Source organism: Taudactylus pleione, unplaced genomic scaffold, assembly GCF_031769625.1.
Source record: "Taudactylus pleione unplaced genomic scaffold, aTauple2 ptg000662l, whole genome shotgun sequence".
Lineage (NCBI taxonomy): Eukaryota > Metazoa > Chordata > Amphibia > Anura > Myobatrachidae > Taudactylus > Taudactylus pleione.
Window position 1 is genome coordinate 1,554,058 of NW_028285064.1, and position 15,517 is coordinate 1,569,574.

General features: G+C 43.6%; 1 protein-coding gene across 4 annotated transcripts in view; it reads right to left on the reverse strand.

The window, feature by feature from the left end:
• Nucleotides 1-413: 413 nt before the first annotated feature.
• The window catches only part of CCDC17 (coiled-coil domain containing 17), an 80,284-nt gene continuing 65,180 nt past the window's right edge, over nt 414-15,517 (reverse strand). For 2 of the 4 annotated variants that reach the window (XM_088455615.1, XM_088455613.1), the window contains exons 27-32: nt 12,673-12,855; nt 10,642-10,890; nt 8,816-8,884; nt 8,352-8,435; nt 6,899-7,036; nt 414-1,383 (exon numbers count right to left, since the gene is read on the reverse strand). In XM_088455615.1, the coding sequence (XP_088311741.1) occupies nt 1,258-1,383; nt 6,899-7,036; nt 8,352-8,435; nt 8,816-8,884; nt 10,642-10,890; nt 12,673-12,855 (849 nt within the window). In that variant the 3' untranslated portion in view covers nt 414-1,257. Of the gene's footprint in view, nt 1,384-6,898; nt 7,037-8,339; nt 8,436-8,815; nt 8,885-10,641; nt 10,891-12,672; nt 12,856-15,517 lie in introns of all 4 variants that reach the window. The other 2 variants (XM_088455614.1, XM_088455612.1) reach the window with 1 other exon arrangement.

Consider the following 15,517-nt stretch of genomic DNA (forward strand, 5'->3'; position numbering starts at 1 on the left):
CTCAGTAATATCGGCAAGTGTGTACGCACCATTAAAGTTTGTTTGTGCAACCCCTCCCCAAAATATATATATACATCTACTCATTTTTGGGTTGAGGACACTGCACGCTTCGAGTGTCAAGCGTGTGGTTTTTCCTTTATTGCTCCTCTCCCTGATGTCACATTGAAATTATACATCTTTCTAGATGACTAAGCTATACAATAATGAAATGCAATGAAAATTCATCCCATAGGTTTTGTGTGATGTCGGAATGAACGAGCAGGCAAACAAAAATTCCGGAAAGAATTTTTGTTGTCTCCATAGTTCATACACAGTCCCAAGGAGTATATTTCGCCAAAAACATTTCTATGTACAGACACAACCATTACAACTTTATTATAAGTACAGATGTATATGTTATTGCACTTCCTCCTCATGCTGATGATGCAGGGTGCCTTTTCCATGCTCCTTTCCTTTACACCTATACACCAGAATGGCCCTTACCTTTTGCATTTGCTGTGTCACTCACACATTGGGGTGTACTGAAGATGGGAACTTAAAACTACGCAGCCATTGGGAGACCAGTTACAGATATATATAATATCATGCAGTATCAAAGTAGCTAACAAATAACCTTGTGAAGACCGACACCCACCCACGGTGGCCCAAATTATCCCATAACTAGTGCTACCCAACAGATATGGCCAAACAAACAAACAACGGAAACACCAAAATAACTGGGATACAAGTTATACATTGGAAGATTTGTATAATGTATTTGAAATCTGTACAATTGTCTCTTGATTCAGCAAGGATCGCAACTGCAAAGCTGCACGCAGGCTATAGATATGATGTATGCATGCAAGCAGCTTTGCAAATGCAGCAGGAGGTGTATGACCTGCTGCATTTGCGATGCCAGGTCTCAGGCTGGGATCACTGTCGCTACCATTGGTGGTGGCGATATTGGATGGTGCCGGGCCTCTGGCCAGCTGAGTAAGCCTCAGCTTACTCAGACTGGCCGGCTTGCTAGCCCAGGACACTGCGTTGATCAACGCAGATCCTGGGCTAGCAAGCCCCAGAAAACGAAGTGTACACGCCCTGTTGCTGGGAACGGCGGCTGCCCCCGCACCGCCCCTTAAATACCTCTGCCTATCAATCAGAAAGTCATTCCCCATCTGCAGTTTTACACTTGGGAATTATTTAACACTGTATTCCGACAGCAATTTCTTCATCGGCCGAGAGTTCCAACCATTGTCTGTAAATGTAACAGACTGTACTTTAGCTGCCTGCTCGGGTATCCTGCTCGGTGGGCGGCTTCTCTTGGTGGTCTGCCAAGACAGTGTCTGCTTCGTGGTTGGCTGTAGCCTCTTCAGTAGCCGGCGTGTGGTAGGAGGATGTCAGATACTGAAATAGAAATATTGACATTAGTTTTACCTTTAGTATTATGTATCCTAGTATTAAAGGGCCTTATTCAGTCTTAAACACCATTGAACACTGAAAACTCTCAAATCGAAAAATGGTCAAAATCAATTTTTTTTTATTTTTTTTTGTCTTAAGTCTGACTTGGGGGTAGAGACCAGGGCTGGTGTGGGCGTGAATTCGTAGGAAGTGTGCATGAAGTTGCAACGAAAGTGCAGTAAGGACGTGTTCTGGGAGTGTGTTAAACATGGCAGCAGAAAAGACTGATAGGCAGAATCCTGCAGGGGTTGGGTACGGAAACCCCGGCAGTCGGGATGCCAGCGGTCGGAATACCGAAAGCAGCATCCCGACCCAACTAGGTAAGTACCCTAACCCTTAACCCTCCCCGCAGTCTAACACTAAATCTCCCCCTAGTGCCTTAGTGTACTTACAGTCGGGATTGTGGCGCCGGTATTCCGACTGCCGGGATGCTAACTACATCCCTCCTGAAGGGGTCTGACTTTTAGCATCTCTGACCCTGGCTGAGTGTAAAGCTGAAAGTGATGACTCTGTCTGATTGGCCACAGAATGTGAGAAACGCCCTCCATTCAAATACATGAAAACAGCAGGAGCAGAACTTAGAAAGACGCTTTACACAGCAAGGAACCTTAGATTTTCAGAAATCAAGAATAATTCATGCACAATTAGGTAAGGGGAAGCCTGCACATATATTTATAAGTATTGAAATAAAAAGAAATATATATGTATATATACAGTCAGGTCCATAAATATTGGGACATTGACAGAATTTTCATATTTTGGCCTCTATTCACCACCACAATGATTTTGAAATGAAACAAACAAGATGTGATTTAACTGCAGACTTTCAGATTTAATTTGAGGGTAATTACATCCAAATCAGGTGAACGGTGTAGGAATTACAAGGGTTTCTATATGTGCCTCCCACTTTTTAAGGGGCCAAAAGTAATGGGACAAACTAAACAATCCTAAATCTAACTTTCACTTTTTAATACTTTGTTGCAAATCCTTTGCAGGCAATTACAGCCTGAAGTCTGGAATGCATAGACATAACCAGATGCTGGGTTTCATCCCTGGTGATGCTCTGCCAGGCCTCTACTGCAAATGTCTTCAGTTCCTGCTTGTTCTTGGGGCATTTTCCCTTCAGTTTTGTCTTCATCAAGTGAAATGCATGCTCAATCGGATTCAGGTCAGGGGATTGACTTGGCCATTGCATAACATTCCACTTTTTAGCCTTAAAAAACTCTTTGGTTGCTTTTGCAGTATGCTTCGGGTCATTGTCCATCTGCACTGTGAAGCGCCGCCTAATGAGTTCTGAAGCATTTGACTGAATATGAGCATATAATATTGCCCGAAACACTTCAGAATTCATTCTGCTGCTTTTGTCAGCAGTCACATCATAAATAAATACAAGGGAACCAGTTCCATTGGCAGCCATACATGCCCACGCCATGACACTACCACCACCATGCTTCACTGATGAGGTGGTATTAGGATCATGAGCAGTTCCTTTCCTTCTCTTCTCTTCCCATCACTCTGGTACAAGTTGATCTTTGTCTCATCTGTCCATAGGATGTTGTTCCAGAACTGTAATGGCTTTTTTAGATGTTGTTTGGCAAACTCTAATCTGGTCTTCTTATTTTTGTGGCTCACCAATGGTTTACATCTTGTGGTGAACCTTCTATATTCACTCTTGTGAAGTCTTCTCTTGATTGTTGACTTTGACACATATACACCTACCTCCTGGAGAGTGTTCTTGATTTGGCCAACTGTTGTGAAGGGGTTTTTCTTCAACAGGGAAATAATTATTTTGTCATCCACCACAGTTGTTTTCCGTGGTCTTCCGGGTCTTTTGGTGTTGCTGAGCTCTCCGGTGCATTCTTTCTTTTTAAGAATGTTCCAAACAGTTGACTTGGCCACACCTAATGTTTTTGGTATCTCTCTGATGGGTTTGTTTTGATTTTTCAGCCTAATGATGGCTTGCTTCACTGATAGTGACAGCTCTTTGGATCTCATATTGAGAGTTGACAGCAACTGATTCCAAATGCAAATGTCACACCTAGAATCAACTCCAGACCTTTTACCTGCTTAATTGATAATGAAATAACGAGGGAATAGCCCACACCTGGCCATGAAATAGCTTTTGAGTTGATAGTCCCATTACTTTTGGCCCCTTAAAAAGTGGGTGGCACATATTGAAACCGTTGTAATTCCTACACCGTTTACTCGATTTGGATGTAATTACCCTCAAATTAAATCTGAAAGTCTGCAGTTAAAGCACATCTTGTTTGTTTAATTTCAAAACCATTGAGGTGGTGAATAGAGGCAAAAATCTGAAAATTCTGTCAATGTCCCAATATTTATGGACCTGAGCAATTCAGATGCTCCAAGCCACTTGGGTACTTATTAGCTGCTCTGTCCGACCATTAACTTATGTGTACTGTGACTTCCAGAATTTTCTGTAGTGTCAGTGAAGACACGCCTCCAAACGCAGTCCCGTCTCATCTGAGCCAGGTACAACAAGGGCAGAGAGGCAACCCTTTTTTTAAAAGAAAAATTATTACAAATGGCGATTACTTTTCAGAATGACTCTGAACGTGGCCCAAAATGAGTTATGTGATTGCAGTCTACAAGCATACAAGACCTTACTTCCCCCGGTGCTGTTGGGGCGTATACAGGAGCTGGGCCGTCGCCTGGAGCGCCACTGTATCCGGCTGGCGCAAGAAATGCCCACCCTCCCTCCTGGCGCTATAGTGAATATGTAAGCTCAGGGGGAGGGAGCAGAGGAGGGAAGGGGCGGCAACACAGGATGGTGCTGGGCGCAGCAAAGCCTAGCGCCGGGCCTGGGCGTATCTCTCTTATCACTGGTGAATGCTAATATGTATGAACCAGTGACAAGCTTCTCACACGGGACCTTCCGATAACGGCTGGTTTGGAGTTGGGATTGGTACATCCTTGTGGTCACCTCTGATGCTGAGTAGCATCAATCAAATAAAATCTATAAATAACATTAGCAAAAATTGTGAGGTCAGCATTTTATGTTCAGCACAGTGTCCTGAGCGTAGTGTTTGGCAACATCCTGAACGTAACAAAAGTGATGATGGACGGTGGCTTTGACCAATACATTTTAAAGGGCAATAGTAATTAATTAATGCTAAACTAATCTGATTTTGCATTAATTACTGTTGTCCTTTGAAATCCATTGATCAAAACTGCCGATCATCGGTGGCTTTGAAAATCCAACGCATAGTAAGTCTATCCCCTACGTGTCGTGACCTAGGCGACTACATTACACCTTTAATTTGCATATCTGTATTTAGTAAGCGGTCTGGTTGTGCGACTCACTTCTACCAGATCGCAAATACATCTTCGCATATAAATCATGAACACATTTTTGTAATTTATTACATTTGTTATCTTTATTATTAGAATAATCTTTGTGTTCTGTTCACCTGTCTCCCACATACACTGGAGACGGACATTTTATGGGTCACACCAGTGTTCATACAAATGCTGCCTATCTGCTCATTAGGAACTGGTGACATCTCAGAGGTCATGATGCATGGCGGACTGACATACTGTGTAGGGATCATTGCTCCTGTTCGCTCACATGTAAACACCTCTATATTTGCATACAACTCACATGTAAATGGGTCCCATCATCTGTAGGACACACCAGTCATACGAAACTGTACACACTATACTATGAGAGACACAATCCTAATACAGCATCTATAAGTAATCAATTACTTCTATTTCACTGAAAAGTTGTGAGACGTCCGCACTCTGATTCGCCTTTAAAGGGCAGCTTGTAATGTAATCATAGAGTGCGCAATGTACCTTGTAATGTAATCATAGAGTGCGCAATGTACCTTGTAATGCAATCATAGTGTGCAATGTACCTTGTAATGCAATCATAGAGTGTGCAATGTACCTTGTAATGCAATCATAGAGTGTGCAATGTACCTTGTAATGTAATCATAGTGCGCAATGTAATTTGTAATGTAATCAGAGTGCGCAATGTACCTTGTAATGTAATCATAGTGCGCAATGTAATTTGTAATGCAATCATAGTGTGCAATGTACCTTGTAATGCAATCATAGAGTGGGCAATGTACCTTGTAATGTAATCATAGTGTGCAATGTACCTTGTAATGTAATCAGAGTGCGCAATGTACCTTGTAATGTAATTATAGAGTGCGCAATGTACCTTGTAATGTAATCAGAGTGTGCAATGCAATCATAGGGTGCGCATTGTACCTTGTAATGTAATCAGAGTGTGCAATGTACCTTGTAATGTAATCAGAGTGTGCAATGCAATCATAGGGTGCGCATTGTACCTTGTAATGTAATCATAGAGTGTGCAATGTACCTTGTAATGTAATCAGAGTGTGCAATGCAATCATAGGGTGCGCATTGTACCTTGTAATGTAATCATAGAGTGTGCAATGTACCTTGTAATGTAATCAGAGTGTGCAATGCAATCATAGGGTGCGCATTGTACCTTGTAATGTAATCATAGAGTGTGCAATGTAACTTGTAATGTAATCATAGAGTGCGCAATGTACCTTGTAATGTAATTATAGAGTGTGCAATTGTACCTTGTAATGTAATCATAGAGTGCACAATGCAATCATAGAGTGCGCATTGTACCTTGTAATGTAATCATAGAGTGCACAATGTACCTTGTAATGTAATTATAGAGTGCGCAATGTACCTTGTAATGTAATCAGAGTGTGCAATGCAATCATAGGGTGCGCATTGTACCTTGTAATGTAATCATAGAGTGTGCAATGTAACTTGTAATGTAATCATAGAGTGCGCAATGTACCTTGTAATGTAATTATAGAGTGTGCAATTGTACCTTGTAATGTAATCATAGAGTGCGCATTGTACCTTGTAATGTAATCATAGAGTGCACAATGTACCTTGTAATGTAATCATAGAGTGCACAATGCAATCATAGGGTGCGCATTGTACCTTGTAATGTAATCATAGAGTGCACAATGTACCTTGTAATGTAATCATAGAGTGCACAATGCAATCATAGGGTGCGCATTGTACCTTGTAATGTAATCATAGAGTGGGCAATGTACCTTGTAATGTAATCATAGAGTGCACAATGTACCTTGTAATGTAATCATAGTGTGCAATGCAATCATAGGGTGCGCATTGTACCTTGTAATGTAATCATAGAGTGGGCAATGTACCTTGTAATGTAATCATAGGGTGCGCATTGTACCTTGTAATGTAATCATAGAGTGGGCAATGTACCTTGTAATGTAATCAGAGTGCGCAATGTACCTTGTAATGTAATCAGAGTGTGCAATGCAATCATAGGGTGCGCATTGTACCTTGTAATGTAATCATAGAGTGTGCAATGTAACTTGTAATGTAATCATAGAGTGCGCAATGTACCTTGTAATGTAATCATAGAGTGGGCAATGTACCTTGTAATGTAATCATAGAGTGGGCAATGTACCTTTCTGAACCACCTCACTATGTGCTTCATGAACATGTCTTGCTGCCCGTCTGGTATAAACTCGGATAACTTTCCTCCTCCTGGCTGTGCAGCGTACGAGTCAATGGCATCAGCTGGCAGGTAACTCTGAATTATATCCTATAAGATGACATAATAAGGCTCCATTACCAAGTTGCAAACCCACAGCCCAAATGTCCTTTTGTAGTTTTGGACAAATAGACCCAGTTTATGGGTAAACACTTAGAGTGTGGGCCACAATTGTGTTACACATGTTAATTTTGCAGGATGGGATTATATAAATTAGATAAAGGCCTGAAATTGACGCAATGTTTCTCTGCTTTGTGTGAGGTCAGAGATCAGGTTTCCTCCTTATACTCCTAGCTGGATTTTGCCTCTTTTAGTTGCACTTTTGATGTCAAGTACATTTCAACCAATGTAATAAAAACCATAAAACACACCGAATCGATATGTGATAAAGTTTTGATGTCCGTTTTCAGTTATGATTAAGTTAAGATATAAATAGGGGTAAACAAGCAAAACATTTTGGAGAGAACCTGAACAGGTGACAGAGGGATGGTCTGAAAGTGGTCGGAGTTGGACTTTAATGTGACATTTTATTGTATTTTCTGGAGCAGTGCTGAGAGATGGCTATCTGCTGGGCACACGGAGATGGTCCGGTATATTGGCGTGTTATGGGAATGCGGCAGGTGTGTTGCTGAACTGTTTGCGATATCGCTCACATTGGAGGCCAAACTCTGACAGGGAATCGGCACCCAGCATGGGGCTGGTGCAAGTTTCAAAGGGGCTCTGAAGAGGCACCAAGTGGGATGGCTCTATCTAATCATATTCAAAGTGGGCTCCTCAGTCCTTGCACATTCAGACGCATTTAAGGCTTGTAGCGGTATTAGCGTAAAGACTGACAAAAGACACGGACGCTGCGACGGATCAGAATCAGCCCCACAACTGTGATGGTACAGGGTGTTAGCTAAAGTCTGTCTTATGCTTTGGATGTAGACATGGGTGACCTGCGCACAGGAGGGTCTGTGTTTTTTGCAGTTCCTAAGCCTTATGGGGGGCATCCACTACAAGATCTGAAAACGACTGCATGATTACGACATTGTAATCGTGCAGTCGTTTGTCAGTCGTGTGATGAGCCTACATTGAACGAGCAGACGTTCAGTGCAGGGTCATCCATCATCTGGAAACATGCTGAGCCTGACGATATCGTCAGGTTGACCAGCATGTTTGCACGATGATAGATGTCTAAAAGACCAAATTTTTAAACGATGTTCGAACGATTTTATTGTTATCGTTCAATCGTTCAACTTTATCGTCTAGTGGATACCCCCCTTTAGTGTCAAGCCCTTCAGGCTGACAGCTGCCATAAGACAATGGGATTAAACCTGTTGTACAATGATATATCATTTTTCCAGGGACTTACTAGGCTACAAACCTGCGGGCCGTAGTCTGCCAGCTCATCCTGGCGTCGCCCATCCGCTATTCGCACAGTCAGTGATGCCGCTGTTACCCTCCTGATCTGAAAAGTGAGAAAGGCCTATCACAAAGGATTGAATGCCTATAAAGTAGTTTCCCAAACTAAACCATTACAGTCCAGGTTTTAAGTATATCCTTGCTTGAGCACATGTGAATTAATTAGTACATCAGTCAATTTGATTTAACCATCTGGACACAAGCATGGATATCCTTAAAACCTGGACAGTACTGTCAGAGTTTGGGAAATTCTGCTATAAAGTATAGTTAAATCTATGTAGTGGATACTATTGATTAACTGCAATTAGTTAAGCACTGTATTCAGGACCCGTATCTCCTCTACACACGTGTGACGTGTCTATTTACGCAGCGCTGTAACACCAGGCCGCCATCTCTGGATGCCCGGGAGATGGAAACTCTTCTTACCATTTCCTTCTGCTCCAGTTCCCGTAACTTAGCAGCGCAGTCTCCGGATCTCAATGTACGTAACACTGTCTGAGGGGGGGAAATAAACAGATTCACAATGATCTATGACAAGGATACACTGTGTATGTGTGCGGGGATAGGAGCGATTTACTAGACTAACTTGTCAATCTTACTTATAATATATCTATGGATTTATATTAAATGTTTTCCATGTACGGCTGTGCATGGGAAAACAGCGAGCATATCTATAATGGGTGCATGGTATGCGGTGCACACGGGCACCTGGGTCCAGTGGGACCTGCACCCATCCTTTATTTTTTTTATATTTACCTCGCCAAAATCCCACAGAGTAGCTCTACAAAGAACACCTGGAAAATGGCCAGTTTTCTGGCGTTTTGTGCATGCGCAGTAGACTCCGGGCACAGACTAGTGCTACAGCTGTTGTCAGTTCGCTGACGGCAGTCGGGGAGAGAGGAGGGGGCCCCGGACTGGGAATGCACATGGACCCCCTCTTCTCTTAAAAAGTCCCTGGCGGGATGGGCTTCCCAATGCAGTCATACGGATGTTCTGCATACATGGGCAGATCCTCACATTAGCATAAGGTAAGGTAGTAAGCAGGGTGCCGCAACGTCCAGAGAGGTGGCCGCAGATGCCTCCACTATTATAGCTGGGAACTCCTCCCTGAGTGAGCAATCACCTCCCCTGCCAGCTATAGAGATCAGGTACTGTTGTGGGGGAGAATGCTGTGCATCCACTATTATAGCTGGGAAAACCTGAGTGAGCAATCACCACCCCTGCCAGCTATAGAGATCAGGTACTGTTGTGGGGGAGAATGCTATGCATCCACTATAATAGCTGGGAACACCTGAGTGAGCAATCACCACCCCTGCCAGCTATAGAGATCAGGTACTGTTGTGAGGGAGAATGCTGTGCATCCACTATTATAGCTGGGAACTCAGAGAGCAATCACCACCCTTTCCAGCAACTTTAATCCCACTAAATTATATCTAATTTTTCTATTTCCAACCTGGGAGTATGTGTGTCCCTAATCTGCAGCAATGGACAAAGCAATTTTCCCAACTCCCCCAAGGGTAAGTGCAAACTTTTCTCTTACACCCTCACTGCCATTTAGCCCTCGGACCACGGCAGGGGTCTGTAATTTAGTTGCCTACTCTTCATTTCAGTTGAATTCTCTCAAATTACTAATTATAGGTATTATCTAGAACAGCGATTCCCAACCTCGGTCCTCAAGGCACACTAACAGTCCTGGTTTTAGTGATATCCATTGCTTAAGCACAGATGGTTAAATCAAAATAACTAAGGTACTTATTAAGTCACCTGTGCTCAACTATGGCTATCCTTAAAACCTGGACTGTTAGTGTTCCTTGAGGACCGTGGTTGGGAACCCCTGATCTAGAAGCTTGACCCCTGAGAGTTACCTGTAGGGGGTAACTCCCACCTCATGTACTATTAGTTTTATTTTTTGCATTCAGTCCCTAGTTGTGAATATAAGGGGTTGTCTATTAGGGACAGTAATAAGTCTGTCAATATTAACACTGAGTGAACGCCACATGAATTGATTTAAATTGTCCATTAATACAATTACAAGTCAGCGAATTTATCAGACCAATTAGCTAGCCAAGTCAACAGGTAACTCCTGCAAATTAGGAATGCAGTTCCAGATCTCATTTGAACACGTCAGTTTCTCTGGATAGCACTGATTATTGCCTCTAAACGACACATCAGCGATTGAGTAAAATTTAAAAACCTACACTGCATCGACTTCAGAAGTTGCGCAGACTGGCTCTAGATTATTGTTAACTCACCAGGCTGGGCGTTCCATGGTAGAGGGGCAGCTGGTAAACACCCAGGTTACAATAGCTTTTGTAAAAGACCCTCAGAGCTGTCCATGCCTGCGACACTGGTCTAAACGCAAATGGATTTTCTTCCACTGATGAGGACTCCGGCTTGGAATGTTTAGCATCTGGGCTGCTACCCTCTGTTTCTTTGGTCAAAACCTCATGCAGGTGGAATATCACTGTTAGGTATTTATGAAACATTCTGCGGGTAAAGGTCTGCGAGGAGTAAAAAATAAGAATATGCAGTTATGTATGGGGATGAGCATAGCATGACCTGTTCTAAACGCATCCTGATCTGCAGTGCCCTGGGTCATCTCACCATACACTGCAGTGTGCATGGTGACCTCAGAATGATCTGCAGTGCCCTGGGTCATCTCACCATACACTGCAGTGTGCCTGGTGACCCCAGAATGATCTGCAGTGCCTTGGGTCATCTCACCGTACACTGCAGTGTGCCAGGTGACCCCAGAATGATCTTCAGTGACCTGGGTCATCTCACCATACACTGCAGTGTGCCTGGTGACCTCAGAATGATCTGCAGTGCCCTGGGTCATCTCACCATACACTGCAGTGTGCCAGGTGACCCCAGCATGATCTTCAGTGCTCTGGGTCATCTCACCATACACTGCAGTGTGCCGGGTGATCCCAGAATGATCTTCAGTGCCCTGGGTCATCTCACCATACACTGCAGTGTGCCTGGTGACCTCAGAATGATCTGCAGTGCCCTGGGTCATCTCACCATACACTGCAGTGTGCCAGGTGACCCCAGCATGATCTTCAGTGCTCTGGGTCATCTCACCATACACTGCAGTGTGCCGGGTGATCCCAGAATGATCTGCAGTGCCCTGGATCATCTCACCATACACTGCAGTGTGCCTGGTGACCCCAGAATGATCTTCAGTGCCCTGGGTCATCTCACCATACACTGCAGTGTGCCGGGTGATCCCAGAATGATCTGCAGTGCCCTGGGTCATCTCACCATAAACTGCAGTGTGCCTGGTGACCCCAGAATGATCTTCAGTGCCCTGGGTCATCTCACCGTACCCTGCATGACCTCAGATTTATCTGCAGTGCTCTGGGTCATCTCACCATTAACTACAATGTGATGGGTGATCACAGAATGATTTGCAGTGCCCTGGGTCAATTCACCATACACTGCAATGTACTGTACAAATTTCATTGTATTCGATTTCAATGAATGTGTATTTATGCTACATTATTTGATTGGATACAGATGTTTGTATGTTTCTATATACTAAAAACTGCAGTGTGCTGGGTGACCTCAGAATGATTTGCAGTGCCCTGGGTCATCTCACCATAAACTACAATGTACTGAGTGACCACAGAATGATCTACAGTGCCCTGGGTCATCTCACCATACACTGCATGACCTCAGAATGATTTGCAGTGCCCTGGGGCATCTCACCATACACTGCATGACCTCAGAATGATTTGCAGTGCCCTGGGTCATCTCACCATACACTGCATGACCTCAGAATGATTTGCAGTGCCCTGGGGCATCTCACCATACACTGCATGACCTCAGAATGATTTGCAGTGCCCTGGGGCATCTCAACATACACTGCATGACCTCAGAATGATTTGCAGTGCCCTGGGTCATCTCACCATACACTGCATGACCTCAGAATTATCTGCAGTGCCCTGGGTCATCTCACCATAAACTACAATGTGCTGGGTGACTTCAAAATGATATGCAGTGCCATGGTTTAGCGCAATATGATCTGCAGCGCTCAGTGTGAATGTGGCATGAGCTGCAGCGCTCAGTGTGAACATGACATGAAGTGCTCTATGGCAGTTAAACGTAGCATCATCTGCAGAGCTCTAGGTAAATAGCAGTATGCAGATGTACAGGGCACACATGCGGTGCGCAGGACCATTGACTGGCAACGGGAATAAGTGAATCACTATTCGCAACCAGCAGCAACTATTACAGCACATCTGCATGACTCCATGGTACTCTCACTCAATAGTACCCACCTTGAACCCATCCTGCCAGACGGGACATTTCTGATCACTATTTAAATCAATCCCATCCACGGAGACAGCGTGGTCATACCTCGTCCACGGGTGCCCATAATAAAATGCAGCTGGAGGGTTCAAGCACATATGAGCAAAGGTAAAACCTGACCAAGGCAAATTGTGGGCAGCGTCAACCGAAACCTGCAGCAAAGTAAGAGAGATGAACGTGTTATGGTGCATACACAAGTCACTGTCCATCATATTCAGGTTCACAGTCCCAATTCCCATTATTCCCCTTATGAGCTTTCACTTATGTCACTGCGCTGAGCTGTGATCAACACATGATACCAATGATGCACTGCTGGTGTATTGGGGACTATCCGTGTACACATGGACAGCTCATCGCTGCAGCTTTCCTTATATTTAGGAGATCTGCTGCTCCCTTAAACCCTTTAATATAATTTGCCATGTTCCAAATTTAGATAGAGAGATATATATATATATATATATATATATATATATATCCGGGATCTGTATGATTTACCGTCGTGGTTCAAATCCCAACAGCGGAAGCCCGGCAGGGGTGATGCTAAAGGTAATTATAAACTAACCTAACCCCCCCCCCTAACCCTCCCTTAGGGGTGCCTAACCCTAACCCTCCCTTAGGGGTGCCTAACCCTAACCTCCCTCCCAAGTGCCTAACCCTAATCCCCCCCCCTCTAAGTGCCTAAACCTAACCCCCACTTCCCCGCTGCCTAACCCTAACCCCCCCTACCCTAGCCTAACCCTCCCGGGGGGATGCCTAACCCTAATTCCCCCCCAGGAGCCCCTAACCGAACCCTCCCCCCCGCGGCTGTCCGTGCCCGGCTTCCCTTTTATCGGGATGCCGGGCTCCCGACGTAGGTAAAATGACAGGCGTCGGGATTTCGACGCCTGTCATTAGACCCTTGCCGGGATGCCGACGGTCGGGATTTAGACCGTCGGTATCCCGACTGCATACCATATGACCATAGCTGCTTTGATAACGACAACATGTGGAAAAAGCGAGTCTGATGCAGCCGGTGACATCACTGATCTATATCGTTAACAATATCAGGGTGTATGCTCAATGTCGGGAATGACATTGAGCCCGGCAGGTGAAGGGACAACACTGAACGATATCGCTCATGGACCCGGCTTAACAGTGACACTATCATCGAGTTCCGATTTTGAATTAATATTCCACAGAATTCCATTCAATACTGTGGGGGAGATCTACTAAGCCTTGAAAAGTGATAAAGTGGAGCGTGATAAAGTACCAACCAATCAGCTCCTTACTGTCACTACAGGCTGTGTTTGAAAAAAGGCAATTGGGAGCTGATTGGTTGGTACTTTGTCACTTTATAGACTATGAATCTAGTTGATGTTTATGGGCCGGATTCAATTAGATGCAAAAAGCCGTAATCGGCGAAAAAGTTTTGCCTATTGCTGCTTTTCACCTGTCCGCGAATTATCTCCAAATTCAATTCCAGGCGGATTTTGCCTAAGTGGAAACTCAATTCAATGTAATAGGCGAAAAAGTATCTCCACTGAATAGCAGGTGAGAAGAAGGGCAAAATCTTTAATTTAAACGTGAGGAAATGACCCGGAACCCTTGGGACAGCCCCCCAAAGGACAAATGTGCAAAAAAAACAACAACATAAGAACACCCCAAAAAAGTACTTTAATTTTGGGGGCGAAAAAGTAGAAATTGGGGGGACAAGCATAAAAACTAGCGAAATAGACTTCTTGGGGATCTGCAAGGATGGGTCAGGTGTTTTTGGGATTGCAGGTGCATGCAGCAGGTGGGTTTTTCACGGTTTCTAAAAGTTCACTTTGAAGACATAAAAATACGCTAGCACCCATTTTCAAGTACCCCAAATTTGCCTTTTCACCCAAAAATATTGCTTTATGTCATTCTTCACCACTTTTGCAAATACGCTAATAAGAAGTGTCAAAGCTGGATAATTGGGTGAGACAAGATCAGCTTAAAATAAGATCGAAAACGACGCCATCTTGCGAATGGCTGCAAGACACCATTTTGGAAATGAGATCGGCAAGACGCCATTTTAAGAATGGCCGCTCAGCGCCATTTTAGCTAAACTCACACTTAAGTACATATGGCGATGCTACTATTAGCATTAGGCGATCGCATCTTTTATCATACCTCATACACATTAATACACAATTGCGCTGTTAACATGTCGCATATTAGTGAATGCATAAGGCTCAGTATGAAAACGCTGTTTATTAGCTTAATGCACACACGTCTGCCTGAAGTTAACTAACGTCTTTTCCCAAATCCCTAATACTTACATAAAGCACACTTACATAAATAAAAGGTTCCATAGTTTTAAAGTATAAGATCCAAGTTTTATTCATTTATTACAAATGCTGTGAAATAAAGACTATTTTGGTATCTAAGGTTTTATACGTGATAAGTAAGCCGTGTTTGATATTATACTGATCTGCACTTTCTCAACAGCTTTCCGGTATCATCGGTGTGAAGATTGCAACATGCATTCTCAACTTATGGACCGTAGAGACTTAAAGCACCAAAATGTACATTGTAAAACCAAAAGTCAAGATTTGCATGAGGCGGGAAAATGGAGGCAACAAGCTGTTAGAGGCTGTTCTGTATCCATTTGAATCACCTGTTAAATGCCCTGTAACATATGCACTCGTACTGGAAACCAATGGGATTAGCAACAAACTTCTCTATTGTGTTGTCTGTTTCTGTTAGCAACAAACTTCTCTATTGTGTTGTCTGTTTCTGTTAGCAACAAACTTCTCTATTGTGTTGTCTGTTTCTGTTAGCAACAAACTTCTCTATTGTGTTGTCTGT